We start from the raw sequence: 15,000 nt of genomic DNA, 5'->3' as shown, positions 1-15,000 counted from the left end.
AAGTGAATCGCTGTATGCGGCGTGTAGAACAGTTTGCGAGAGGTGTCCCTGTGTCTTTCCAGAAGTGTTCAACCATCAATACATAATTATGCGGCGTTTGTTATGCTGCGGGTTCACTATTGTGTTGTATTTTGCTCTCTCCAGAGTTCAATCTTTTCATTCACTTACTGTTGTATTCTCACACTAACCTGTTTTAGACAACCGTGTCTTTCCAGAAGTGTTTACCATTCAATAAATAATTATGTATGAGATTGAGTGTGTGTCTAGGCGTGGGTAAGCCGTTGAACTCCATTCTGGCTGCAAACCTTGGAATTGCCACTAAGTGCGACTCATATGCTCCCACTGTTTTCGTCCCTACCCTTTGTACACACCCCCCTCCCACACGTTGACTGTGAATTTCCCCTTGGGATTAATAAAGTATCTATCTATCTATCTATCTATCTATCTATCTATCTATCTATCTATCTATCTATCTATCTATCTATCTATCTATCTATCTAATAGAGGCATGTTTCTCGCGGAGGTGAATCGCCATATGCTAACTGTTTGCAAGGGGTATCCCATGGGATCATTAAAACATTCCTTTACAACTGAGGTTAAAACACAATGAAGTGAGCAGTCTTTAATAAACGAGTTTTCGGTTACGACGCACGACCGCGTGCAGCATAGCAAAGTGTTGTACACGCTACATACAGCAATTCGCATCCGCGACAAACATGCGTCTTCTTAGATGCTCCTGCACTTTGTACACACCCCCCTCCCACCTCGCTACGGCGCACGGACGATTGTGTGTTGGTTCGTTCCATGCATTGTTACAATGTTGCTTTTCTTGCTGATTTATTACATTACCGATTTTGTAAATGTCAAATTTTCTCCCTGTGCTTAAAAATTATTAAAAAACCGGCCTGATTATGCGGCGTATGGTACGCCGCGGGTTGGGTAGTATTAAATAATTTGTAAAGCATATAAAGATGCTCTGTGTGTCAGCTTGTTGAGAGCCTGCTTAATGAAACAAGCTGCTCTCGATGTCTGGATGTCCAACAACATTGATGCAAACACAGCTGTCACACGTGAAAACAGTGCTTTTTTGTCTGGGTAAATGTAACAGTTTCTGACAGAAGGTTGAGCTTTTAAGCTAGGATGAAATATCAAATACTGCCTGTTAGACTAAGTCATTTTCTGCGCATAGAGAATCCCTTTTTTTCTGAAAGGCCACATTCAAGTGTCGCTTGCATTAAAGCAGTTTCACCTGCATTCTTTAAGCAACAGTGTATGAGTCATAATAACATCATGCCTTTCAAATGTACCGGGACCAAAGAAAAGCAAATATTGATATCCCAGAAAACGAACACACACAGAGTACAAATATCTGTTAACTTGTCTTTTGTTGGTAGTGTATTGCAGTCATTATTCTGAGGAAACGGGCAAGTAAGAATTTTGTGCTACTATGTGTACATGACAATGAACTTGAAGTTAAGACCTACCTGATAACCCAAGGTCAGATTTTGTTCTCCACTCCTGGGCAAGCAGTATACAGTATAGTCTGATTTGTTTTCTTGGCTGCTGTCAGTACTGTGTACAGTACCTATTTGGACAGTGAATTGTGTTTTAGAGCAGCTTCAAGAGATAAAACAGACTGGTCTGAGTTTGAGCTGAAAGGTTACTTTTTTTAAAATATACTGTCTTTTAAAAGTTAAACCAACAAACTAAAAAAAAAAAACTAACAAAAGTGTAGCTTAACTAGATATTTCTTTTAGTTGCCAAGAATTACATTCAGACTGCAGTTAGTTTTTATATGATTTTAATTTAATCAGTTTAATTTGTTGTTTGCTTATTATTAAGACATTTACAAGAGATATTGTTAATTTGAATGAATATTAAAAATAATGAATGTTTATTCTTAAACAAAATCCTTGTTTCATGCATTATAGCTAATGAAGAAAATGTTGTGGTGTTCTCATATTTATTTTTGAAAATGTAAGATCTTTTCTTTTCAATACTGAATGATTATTTTATCAGCTTTCAGGTTTCACTAAGTACTCAGTAACAGAGTTACAATGTCTCTGTCAAAAAATATTATTTACAGTATAAACCATGCAATCAGAATGTTCCTTATGGAATAACCTGAGCAACACAAGAAATAAAAAATTAAAGTGTCTGAAAAAAAGTAAAAATATACAATGGTGTGAAAAACTATTTGCCCCCTTCCTGATTTCTTATTCTTTTGCATGTTTGTCACACAAAATGTTTCTGATCATCAAACACATTTAACCATTAGTCAAATATAACACAAGTAAACACAAAATGCAGTTTTTAACTGATGGTTTTTATTATTTAGGGAGAAAAAAAATCCAAACCTACATGGCCCTGTGTGAAAAAGTAATTGCCCCCTTGTTAAAAATAACCTAACTGTGGTGTATCACACCTGAGTTCAATTTCCGTAGCCACCCCCAGGCCTGATTACTGCCACACCTTTTTCAATCAAGAAATCACTTAAATAGGAGCTGCCTGACACAGAGAAGTAGACCAAAAGCACCTCAAAAGCTAGACATCATGCCAAGATCCAAAGAAATTCAGGAACAAATGAGAACAGAAGTAATTGAGATCTATCAGTCTGGTAAAGGTTATAAAGCCATTTCTAAAGCTTTGGGACTCCAGCGAACCACAGTGAGAGCCATTATCCACAAATGGCAAAAACACAGCATTTCAGAAAAAGAACATCATACCAACAGTAAAATATGGTGGTGGTAGTGTGATGGCCTGGGGTTGTTTTGCTGCTTCAGGATCTGGAAGGCTTGCTGTGATAGATGGAACCATGAATTCTACTGTCTACCAAAAAATCCTGAAGGAGAATGTCCGACCATCTGTTCGTCAACTCAAGCTGAAGCGATCTTGGGTGCTGCAGCAGGACAATGACCCAAAACACACCAGCAAATCCACCTCTGAATGGCTGAAGAAAAACAAAATGAAGACTTTGGAGTGGCCTAGTCAAAGTCCTGACCTGAATCTAATTGAGATGCTATGGCATGACCTTAAAAAGGCGGTTCATGCTAGAAAACCCTCAAATAAAGCTGAATTACTACAATTCTGCAAAGATGAGTAGGCCAAAATTCCTCCGGAGCGCTGTAAAAGACTCATTACAAGTTATCGCAAACGCTTGATTGCAGTTATTGCTGCTAAGAGTGGCCCAACCAGTTATTAGGTTCAGGGGGCAATTACTTTTTCACACAGGGCCATGTAGGTTTGGATTTTTTTTCTCCCTACATAATAAAAACCATCATTTAAAAACTGCATTTTGTGTTTACTTGTGTTATATTTGACTAATGGTTAAATGTGTTTGATGATCAGAAACATTTTGTGTGACAAACATGCAAAAGAATAAGAAATCAGGAAGGGGGCAAATAGTTTTTCACACCACTGTACATCAGACCTCAAGAAATTAGTAACATTTATTTACCAAAGCAGTTCTGTGAAGGTATAAAACAGTTTTGAGCTGCAGAATTATTTACTTTATTTTCTCACTTTTCTCAGCATTGCACAAATCTATTGCTTTTGCAGGTGCTAGCCTGTTTAAATTTTAGACATTTCAAAAAAAGATGAGTCACACAACCACATTCTCACATGCTTTTCTGGGCTTACAAGCCTTATGTTAGAAACAGGTGACTGTCTACTTACAATTGTAATTTAACAAATTATAAAATACAGTATATTTTATAAATAGACCTCTGCATTAAAGAGTGTCTGCTTCCTATTGTATAGGTGTATAAAAGGTGTATAAAACGTAAAAAAATAACAAAAATGCTCTTTTTCTTTTGAAAATTAACATTCCAGAAAACCAGGCTGAGATAACTTCATATTTCAATAGCTGGCAATTGACTGGCTCCAGATTATCATGTGAAGGCTGATAGGTATTTCAGAAAGACCTTCCAGTAACTTGGATTAAAAAGTTGTTCAGTTGTCACCAACCAAAGGGTGACATGTATTTATTAACAAAAAAGTATTTTCTCATACCGTTGCCATGGTTCACACTCATTAATTATATATATGTCCATGTTTTTTTATTTTTTTTTTTAATTCAATGAAAGGCTGTCCATTGAGACCAAACTGCTCATAGTTAACCAAGGGCAAAAGTTGAAGTTCCTTATTATTACCTCGGTTGCTTTTCTTAGTGTTGCTTCTATAAGTCTGAGACCTCCAGAAATGACTGATAAGCGAACATTTATTTTAAATTTAAATTTATTTGTTTGTTTGTTTGTTTTTCTTTTATGGGTAAATGCTTGGTTATCGAGTGACAACCTTGCCCTTCTTCCACAGTCTGCTGTGAAGTGGCCATATTGGCAGGGTGTAAAGATAATGGGGAGTTGTAGAAAATCGGTGAATATGGCATTTTAATGGGAAAAACACTGAAAACAGTGTTTTAAAATTGCTCTTTGCATTTTTTTACATTAGCCTTATTGTGATGCCTTGTGTTTGGAGTCGAATGAATGTGAGCTGATCTTATCAGGAAACGATAGCAGTTGTGTGTTGGTCATGTCTTGTCCATAATATTAAATAAGGTATTAATTGGTGGTCTTCCCTCTGTTGCGTGGAAGAACTAATATTGAGAAAATGAATATCCAGACCATTCATATAAGCAAAATCCATCCATCCATTATCTAACCCGCTATATCCTAACTACAGGGTCACGGGGGTCTGCTGGAGCCAATCCCAGCCAACACAGGGCACAAGGCAGGAAACAAACCCCGGGCAGGGCGCCAGCCCAACCGCAAGGTACACACACCCAGCACACACCAGGGACAATTTAGGATCGCCAATGCACCTAACCTGCATGTCTTTGGACTGTGGGAGGAAACCGGAGTACCCAGACGAAACCCACTCAGACACGGGGAGAACATATAAGTAAAATGTTTTCTTAAAATAGTTAATAATGGCGCAGTGGTAGCGCTGCTGCCTCGCAGTAATGAGACCCGGGTTCGCCTCCTAGGTCCTCCCTGCGTGGAGTTTACATGTTCTCCCCGTGTCTGCGTGGGTTTCCTCCCACAGTCCAAAGACAAGCAGGTTTGGTGCATTGGCGATCCGCAATTGTGCCTAGTGTGTGTGGGCCTGTGTGTGCCCTGCGGTGTGCTGGCGCCCTGCCCAGGGTTTGTTCCTGCCTCGCGCCCTATGCTGGCTGGGATTGGCTCCAGCAGACCCCCCATGACCCTGTGTTAGGATATAGCGGGATGGATAATGACTGACTGATTTGATAACTCTGTTGTAACATTTGCTGTATGGAATTTAAAATAACCACTCTTTATAAAGACAACTCTACAGACACCTAAAGTGGAATGTGGCATAATATTAGTACAAGTAATATAACTTTCTGTTCCTTCATTGCCCTAAAGATATACTTGCACTGTGATTTAAGTAGGGGACAGAAATTAACCAAACTGCACAATCTTGGTTTGGCATGGCAAATGAATCTTGCTCAAGATCCTCTTGTCAGCACTAAATAACACCAACTTTCTAGCAACTCAGTGGTTTACCACTCGTTTATGATATTGTATCACTGGAGGACATATAAGGTAAGGATCCCATTACCAGCTGCCTCAAAATTTTGTATTGCTGAAATGCTAACTTGAAGGATGAACGATACTGTTTTGGTTTGTTGGATTTGAATATATTGGCACTTACAACTGGATAGAACAAGTGAAGTGGCTGAGGTAAGAGCAAGAAACTGTGAATCCCAAAGACAAAATATACCCTTTGTTGCAAACATCACCAGAACCTGACTTAATGGAAAAAATATAGTACCCTAGATCCTGAGCAATGGCAGTGATAGATAAGATAGCCCATATGCAGTATTCAGTAAATAGATATGGGCCAGATATTTGCAAACACCCTATACTATTATTTCAGAAAGTCCTGCTCTTCAGGTGTAACAAATTATGGTTATTCCTTCTAGGCAATTTGTTATTAGTAAGTGTGTCTTCTGTTGCTGTCACTCAGAGCTGGTAAGAAACACTTTTCCTCACGCCTATTCTAGTATACTCCTCAAGTAGACAATGACAGATTGAAAGAAGCATTATAAAATCATACAGTGAGGATGTAGAAAGTTATTAACATAGAACAGTCTTCAGTCAACTGCCAGTGTTCCATATCTTCTGTAAAATTTTCAGAGTTAAAGGTAAAGCTATGCTAGGCTCATACAAACTAAAAGAAAATTCTAGTGTACTGTATGTGCTTGCCACTGTTGATCAGAATGTTAATTGTTTTTTACTGTGTTTTATAAACTTTGTATATATGCTGTTTAATTTCTAGCAAATACACAGATATGCAAGAAACTGCTTCGATTTTCCTCCTTTTTACCAACTGCCCAGGAAGTTTGTGACATAAAAAACAAAAAAAAGGTAGCTTTTTTACTTTCTTTCATTTTGTGGCACAAGTCAGTTTTTCAAGTAAATCTCCATACAGTTGTTGTGAACTGGAAAGGATCCTGTCTATTGAAGGGGATACTCACACACTGACAAAATGCCAATTTAGAGTCAACAGTCAACATACATGTTGTTTTTATATAGCACCATTCAGATTGAAATTTAGATTTAATATTAGTATAATGCAACTGTCTAATGTGGGGCAAAAGTGTATTTGCAGCAGTACTGTTTCACGTTTTTCTTTCTCAGACAAGAGTTAAATTGAAATGGGCATTTTACAGACACTTAAGGATAATATGACCAAAGGTCATGAAAAGCATTGCTGCAAGTTATAAACATATTACCTAGTAGGGCACTACAAAAAAAAAAGGTTTCTGATCTCTACACACTTTGGGAAATGTTTAATCTGGATACATTAGAACATTAGAACACTCTAGATGAGAACAGCCCAACAAAGCTCACCAGTCCTATCCATTTGTTTTTTCCAAAAAAAACATCAAGTCAAGTTTTAAAGTCCCTAACGTCTTGCTGTGTACCACACTACTTGGTAGCTTATTCCAAGTGTCTGTCGTTGTTTGTGTAAAGAAAAACTTCCCGGGTCCTCCTTGCATCTAGCTTGCATGTTCTCCCCGTGTCTGCGTGGGTTTACTCCAGGTGCTCCAGTTTCCTCCCACAGTCCAAAGACATGCAGGTTAGGTGCATTGGCGATTCTAAGTTGTCCCTAGTTTATGCTTGGTGTGTGTGTGTGTGCCCTGCGGTGGGCTGGTGCCCTGCCCGGGGTTTGTTTTCTGCTTTGCGCCCTGTGTTGGCTGGGATTGGCACTGGTAGACCCCCATGACCCTATAGTTAGGATATAGCAGGTTGGATAAATGGATGGATGGATGGATGGAAGTTTCCAAATGTGTCCCTGTGTTCTTGATGAACTCATTTTAAAGTAACAGTCTTGATCCACTGTACTAATTCCCTTCATAATTTTAAGCACTTCAATCATGTCCCCTCTTAATCTTCTTTTACTTAAACTGTATAGGCTCAGCTCTTTTAATCTTTCCTCATAATTCAACCCCTGTAGCCCTGGAATCAGCCTAGTTGCTCTTCTCTGGACCTTTTCTAGCACTGCTAGAAAAATACTTTACCTTCCTCTCCAAATCAGGGGCCATCAGTACGCATTTGTCAGATTTGTTACAGTTAATCTACTTAAATGGATTATAAATAGCTTTTGCTATGAAATGAAAATATGCCTGTTTTGTCTTAAAACCTACTTAACATTATGGTAAGAAGGTAGTGCAGCTGCCTTGTAATACCTGAGCACTGGGATGAAATCTCAGCACAGCACAGTGTGTGTGAAGTTTGCATTTTTTCTCTGTGCCTATATAAAGTTTTCTCTTGAGTATTCTGGTTTTATCCTAACATTTGAAAGATGCACAGATTAGATTAGCAGGTGACTTCCAGCTGGCCAAGCAAGTGAATGTGCTTTACAGCAGAGTAGTCCATCAAGTGGTAGTTCCCCTTTTGTTCCCATTGTTGCTGCGATAGGCTCTGGCTATCTTTGATTGAGAATGCAAAAAAGGACATATTACCATAGCTTTTTACTTTAACTTATGTTGGTTTTGATAGGTTCTTTTTCTTGTGCATTTCTTCTCATCAATGTTGAAATATTCAAACACTTAATTTTACATTGCTCTTTTATCACAACTTACTGCAAGGATATACATTAATATAATGCTTAGGGTGCAAGACAAGAACAAACCCTGGACAGGCTGCAGTCCATCACAGTGTTAGCACACCCACATATCACCCCCACACTATGGCCAGTTTAGCATGTGACAGTGGGAAGAAATCAATGCAGACACATGCAAACTCCATGCAGGGAGAACTCTGCAGACAAGCCCTGGCCTCTTTTGCAAGGCAGTAGCCCTACCAAAGTATCCCCATGCCACCCAGCAATCTAGAATTAATCAAAGAAAATACTGCAGTTTTAATATGTTGGAAATTGTTGACCATTTACAAAGCATAACAAACAAAAAAAAGTAGTAGAAAATAGTGTTGGAAATAGTTAAATTTAGTAAGGAGACATCAATGCATGTGGTTGCTCTGTCTATCTAATTCTTGTTTTCTCTTAAGCTTTTGATTGAAGGTACAAAACTATTTAATCAAAAACCAGAAAAAGGAATCCAGTTTCTTCTAGAATATGGGTTACTAAACAGTCCAGTGAATAACAATGAGATTGCTCTTTGGCTCAGAGAAAACCCAGGTCTAGATAAGAAAATGATTGGAGAGTTTATCAGTGATCAGAAAAATGAGGACCTTCTTAAGTGCTTTGTTAGGTATGTTATACTTTCTACACACCTTAGATAAAGTATGTTGTAACAGTTAAAGTTGTCTGTACATGATATAAATTAATGTTTTGTCAGAAGATGCATTTATTTTAATTTTTAGGACCTTTTCATTCCATGGTCTAAGAATTGATGATGCCCTGCGGTTATATATAGAAGCTTTTAGGCTTTCAGGAGAAGCCCCTGTTATTCAAAGGTTGCTTGAAGCCTTTGCAGACATCTGGAATGTAAGTGTACTTAAAAGAGCTAACCTTAATGCAAGAGTATATTATGCTGTGATTATATAAACATCTTAACAGTAAAAATAGACATAAGAACTTTGCAGACTGATTACAAGTAGAAAAATGCTTAGAAGAAAGAGATTTACATTGGCTTTTCTTGCATGCCTTTTCTATGTTTAAATGGTTAAGAAATAAACAAATATCACAGTGGCTATACTTACTACCATTCTTTTAGGTTCACAGTGATTTCTACTATTTTTATTATGCATCTGCTATGCACGGGAGTCTTTATACTCTAGGTTTAAATTAAATGTATGAATAAATACAATGTATTTGAGGCTATCTTTTTGGCAGTCATGGTTTCTCATGCAATATTTTTCCCATCTTTCTTGCTTGCAAGGTGGTACTGTATATAATCCTGCAGAGCCAACCTTGTGCAGAAAACTAAACAAGCTCTGAAAGTGAAAAAAAAATATTAGTCCTAGAAAATTTTAAGTAATTTGATTCAAAGTGTGATTGGCACCCAACTTTAGAATTTTAGAAGTCTTACCATGAATGCCCATCAGAATAATTAAAGCATTTAGGATGGATAGCTATGAAGGTTCAATAAAAGAACATCTTTTGAAATTAAGAAAATTAAATGTTGCCTTCTGTACAAACAATTTTATTTGGCTCCAGGTTGAAGACTCGGCCTTCCATGCCTCTAGCATTCAGCGTCCTTCCTCTGTCAAATCACTTTCGTTGCGAAACCAGTAACGTTGATTAACCCTGTAAGCCTAAAAGATGATATTAAAATGCCTTCCTCTGATCATGAGGCAAGAATTTCAGTTTCCGTTGATATTATTATTATTGTCGTATTTCTTTTTAGAAACATAAGTTTTATAATATATGATTCAGGATCTCATAGTTAAAATAAAGAGGACATAACATATTTTTTAGATTAAGGAAGCGCCATACTAAATATGAATATGGTTGGCCTAACTTCTGTTATAGCGAATTCTATTATTCAAAATATTTGAACTTTTGGAACCTTGTTCAATAAAAGGGAAAGTTACTTTAATGAGATTAATTTGTTATGTTACAAAATAAATGATGATCAACAGGCATGAAAATGAAGGTCTGAACTTTCGAGTTCTCAGTAAAAGATAAAAAACAACACTTTTAAAATTGTCTTGCATTGAACAATGTTTGAAATCATCCAGCTTACATGTACATGCGGACCTTCATTTCCATTGTCTTGAATTGTGTTTTTTTGATTTTGTTCTATGCTGCATTTATAATGTTGATAAGTTTCAAGTGGAGTTATTAAACTTTCAAACGTTTTCCCGGTTTTTAATTTTAATGCACAATTGTTCAACCTTGAACCCTAACTTATAAGTATGTACTCATCAAAAAAGTGAGGCAAATCTCTTAAATTGTTTAATAGATATTTGTTTTTATAAAGAAATGTGAACATTTGCATAATTGAAAATTGCACCTACTGTGTCTTATTTCCATAGAGTATCTTATTTATTTTGGAACTGAACTAACACATTGATTCAGATTTTAAACTTAACTTTAAAAATGTTTTGTAATTATTGCATCTACCCAAACAAATCTGATTTCTTCTTAATCACCATATGCAATTTCTTGTATTAGGAATTTTTTCATTTATTGCATATCCCAACATTTTGTAAATAAGATTAACATTATTAGGTCATTGGTCACACTGCTTGCTAAGGATTCATCTCTTCCCATAGTAGGCTCATCTGTCTTTGACCACTTTGAGCCTGTATCATTAACTCTGTTGCCTGATTTGGTGCAATACCGGAATCCTACAAATTTCCTCCTGGACAGTGTCCCCTCTAGATTAGTTAAAGAGATTTTTGATTCTGTCAGACCAAGTATTGTTACCTTAATAAATGCTAGCTTGATTTCTGGTTGTAGTCCTGCTGTCTTTAAATATGCTGTGGTGCAGAAACTTATTAAAAAGTAAAATTTGGACCCTCTAATGTGTCAAATTTTAGGCCAATTTTTAAATTGCCTTTTTATCTAAAGTCTTAGAAAAAGTTTTCCTTACTAAATTGCAGACATTTCTGGATGAAAATACTTTTCTGGAAAAAATTCAATTCCTAATACAGATCATCTTACAGCACTGATACAGCCTTGTTACAGTGACCTCTTCCTAACTACTAAAGCCGGAGATTCTGCCATTCTTGTACTGCTAGATCTTGCCTCAGGTTTTGATACTATGGATCTTCGGATTCTTATATCCCATGTTGAACAGTATGTAGGCATCCAATGTAATGTCCCTAAATGGTTTAAATCTCATCTTAGCAATAAGAGCTTTTCTGTTCTTTTGGGTGAGTTCTCATCCTCTTTAGCTCCTCTTACTTGCAGGGTTTCATCCTTGGGCCAGTTCTCATTTTGTTACCTTTAAGCTCCATTGTTAACATGTATGGCTTCTGTCACTGCTAAGCTGATGACACTCAAATCTATTTGCCACTAAAATCAAAGCAGAGCGAGGCAATACAGACCTTCCATGTGTGCTTGAATGATTTTAAAACCTGGATGCAGTGTTTTTTTTTTAAACTAAAGGATAAAACTGAGATTGTGTTGTCCAAACGTTCAGAAGGTTTGAGTGTATCTGATGTTGTTCTTGGACCCCACACCATATACGTATCATAAAGCTTCATTTAGGAACCTAGGTGTGATCTTTGACAGCTCATTCAAGCCCGACAAACGGATAAATACTGAGGTTAGATGAAGCTTTTTCCAGCTGAGATTTAAGATAAAGGCTTTTCTTTCTTTCAGTGATCTTGAAACGGCCATCCAAGCTTTTATAACATCTTGTTTGTACTGTTTCAATTCTTTGTATGTATGTGTTCGTCAGTACCTGTTATGATGCCTACAATGAGGCCACATCTTTTCTGCTCGTTTATTGAAGGCTCTCATAAGCATGGCCTTATTTCACCAATACTGACCTTGCTTCAGTGGTTCTGTTCCACTTCAGAATTGATTTTAAAATTTTATTACTTGTTTTCATATGTTTGAAATGAATATCCCCATTTTGCCTCTCGCCAGTCTACTAGCCAGATACTCTTAGTTGTCCCAAGGTGGAGGTTGAAGCAAACGAGGGATTAGGCTTTTGTAGTGGGTGCTGCTTTTCTGTAAAAAGGCTTGCCTAATTATATTATTTCTGCTCCAATACAGGTCATTTTTAAATGAGAAAGTAGGGTGAAATGACACCTTTTATTTGCTAACTAAATAGATTACAAATGTAAGCTTTCAAGGCAGCTAAGGCCCCTTCATCAGGCAAGGTGTAACAAAGAAACTTAAAAATAAGCTTGCTTATATTGGGGCAGCAAAGTGATATTTTTCTTTCATCTTATCAACCTTTTTGTTCAAATGTTAGCAAAATGAATACACCTGAGATTAATTAACCCTGAAAGAGGAGAACAATGAATTAATAAATTGTAGAGATAAGATAACCATCACTAGAGAAAGTCCTGTAAAGTTTTTTTTGAAGTGCATTGTCTTTAAGATAGGCCTCTGATGTAGTCAGCTGGTCAATCAGTCTGTTAGTCCACATATCTGCTCATAGAACTCTTGTCTATGTTAAGACCATTTTGTAGAGTGTTGAATTTAAGCATAAGTTTGTATTCCCATTTCTCCACTCCTGTTGGGTCTTGAAATTACCCGTAAGCACAGTGACCCTCAGATCCTTTATGCTGTGGCCATTACTGTTAAAGCGTGCTGCCACCGGAAGATCAATACTGTTCTGATTAATATGAAATCTATGCGAGTTCATTCGCTGGCGTAGTGTCTGACCAGTTTTCCCCCTCATTCTGCACATGATTAGGTAGACCACATTAGCAGATTTGCATGTGAACAGACCCTTCATTTTATGCTGCTGCTGGCAATGTGGTATAACTACCTGATCTGTCGTGTAGATGTGTGCACAGGTGCCACACCTGTTCTATAGGCAGGGAGATGTGCCACTTGCTGCCGAGCCACACATAGAGTTTCAGACAATCAGTTGTTTGAGGTTTGGTGGTTGTCTGTATGCAAGATGGGGAGGTTCTGGGAATAGATCCTTCAGTTTATTGTCTTTCTGTACCATGGGTTGAAGCTGTTTCATAATTTTGAGAAGTGTTTCCAGATGTGGATAAGTTACAACTAGTGGGACCGGGTTCTTGGTTTCTGCACCTTTGTATTCCAGAAGGTTTTCTCTGGGTATAACCGTAGCTCTCCTGATTTGTAGGTCTGTTGATTTGGGAGTGTATCCTTGTTTGATGAAGTCTGTCCTGAGTTTCTGCAGTTGTGTGTCCTGATCCATTGGGTCTGAGCAAATACGATTGTAATGTATTGCCTGGCTGTAGATGATGGAGTTTCGTATATGCTTTGGGTGGAAACTGTCATTTCTTAGATATGTCCGTCTGTCTGTTGGTTTGTGAAAAATAGAGGTCATATGGGTACTGTCCTTTATGCGAATGGTAGTGTCCAGAAAGTTGATTTCTGTTTGTGAATAATTTAATTTAAGTTTTATGTTGGGGTGGAATGAATTGTAATTCCTATGGAAGCAAAGAAGGTCTTTTTCACTTGCGGTCCAGATTATAAGAATGTCATCTATGTAGTAAAGGTAAAGCATTGGTTTTATTGCACATGTTGACAAGAAGTCCTGTTCTAATCTTGCCATGAATAAGTTTGCGTAATGGAATGTGAAACGACATCCCATTGCAGTTCCCAATAGTTTAAGTAAATGTCCTGACCAAAAGAAAATAAATTATGAATTAGTATGAATTTTATCAATTGTATCACTGGCTCTGTTTGTAAGCCATGTTGTTGCAGGTACATCTGAAAGGCCATAGTTCCATCATCATGGGGGATGTTTGTGTATAATGCCTCCACATCCATTGTAACAAGCAAGGCTCCCTCAGAAATGGTGTCTAGGGCAGCAAGTTTTTTAAGGAGGTGGGTGGTGTCCTGTACATAGCTGGGTGTGTTTCTGGCAAGGGGTTTGAGAATGCTTTCAACTCATCTTGAAATATTTTCCGTCAGTGTGCCAATTCCTGAGATTGGGCTTCCTGGGTTCCCATCTTTATGAATTTTGGGAAGCATTTTGAAGTATCCCACTTTTGGATCCTCAGGGATTTGACTACTGATGTGGTCTTTGATGTTAACAGGTAAGTTGCTTAACAATTTCTTCAGTTCTTTCATGTAAACATCTGTGGGGTCCTCCTGTAGTCTGCAGTAATTAGTGGTATTCGAAAGCTGCCTCTGTGCCTCTTTTATATAATCAGATTAATCATAATTACTAAGGCACCCCCTTTATCGGCTGGTTTGACAATGATCTCAGTGTTTTCCCTTAGTGAATGTATGGCATGCTTTTCTTGTAAACTGATATTGTATACCTGGTTCTGCTCTCGGTTCAGGATCCCAGTTTTGACCCTCTGTCAGAAGCTGTCTATGTATCTGTGCAGAGTGGGGTTTCTTCCGGGTTTTGGTGTCCATGTGGGTTTTTTGGTGGAGCTATTGTATCGGCTCATGCTTGCTTCCTGTGTATTACTCTCCCCCCTATTATGGAAGAATTCTTTAAGTCTGAGCTTTCTTAAAAATTCTTCCATATCACTGCAGAGTCTTATTTTGTCAATAGGTTTAGCCGGACAGAATGAGAGGCCCTTTGAGAGTACTGACATCTCATTTTCATTTGGTGTGTAGGAAGAAAGATTAACAATACAGGTCTGGTGCTCCATGTTTATTGATGATGTGGGTAAGCGTCCAGCTTTCTCTCTGAGTCTTTGGACTGTAGCTTTTTCTTTTTGTTTTTGATCAGAAGTCTCTGGAGTCTGTTGTAATGTAATTTGCAATTCTGTTGCATACAAGAGAAAGTAGGGTGAAATGACACCAGTTTCTTTACACCTTACCTGATGAAGGGGCCTTAGCTGCCTTGAAAGCTTGCATTTGTAATCTATTTAGTTAGCCAATAAAAGCTGTCATTTCACTCTACTTTCTTCTGTTAAATCTACGGCTAACACGGTACAACACTCTACT

At 37.6% G+C, this 15,000-nt stretch overlaps 1 protein-coding gene across 1 annotated transcript in view; it reads left to right on the top strand.

Moving 5' to 3' along the window:
- Positions 1–15,000, top strand: part of LOC120525736 (Golgi-specific brefeldin A-resistance guanine nucleotide exchange factor 1-like) — a 235,662-nt gene that overhangs the window by 97,095 nt on the left and 123,567 nt on the right. Inside the window, exons 15-18 of the mRNA XM_039748336.1 lie at positions 6,159–6,166; positions 6,301–6,389; positions 8,535–8,737; positions 8,850–8,973. Of these exons, the coding sequence (XP_039604270.1) occupies positions 6,159–6,166; positions 6,301–6,389; positions 8,535–8,737; positions 8,850–8,973 (424 nt within the window). The remainder of the gene's footprint in view (positions 1–6,158; positions 6,167–6,300; positions 6,390–8,534; positions 8,738–8,849; positions 8,974–15,000) is intronic.

The sequence above is a fragment of the Polypterus senegalus genome, chromosome 1 (genome assembly GCF_016835505.1).
Source record: "Polypterus senegalus isolate Bchr_013 chromosome 1, ASM1683550v1, whole genome shotgun sequence".
In the NCBI taxonomy this organism is placed as follows: Eukaryota; Metazoa; Chordata; class Cladistia; order Polypteriformes; family Polypteridae; genus Polypterus; species Polypterus senegalus.
This window is presented reverse-complemented; position numbering and strand designations above follow the sequence as displayed.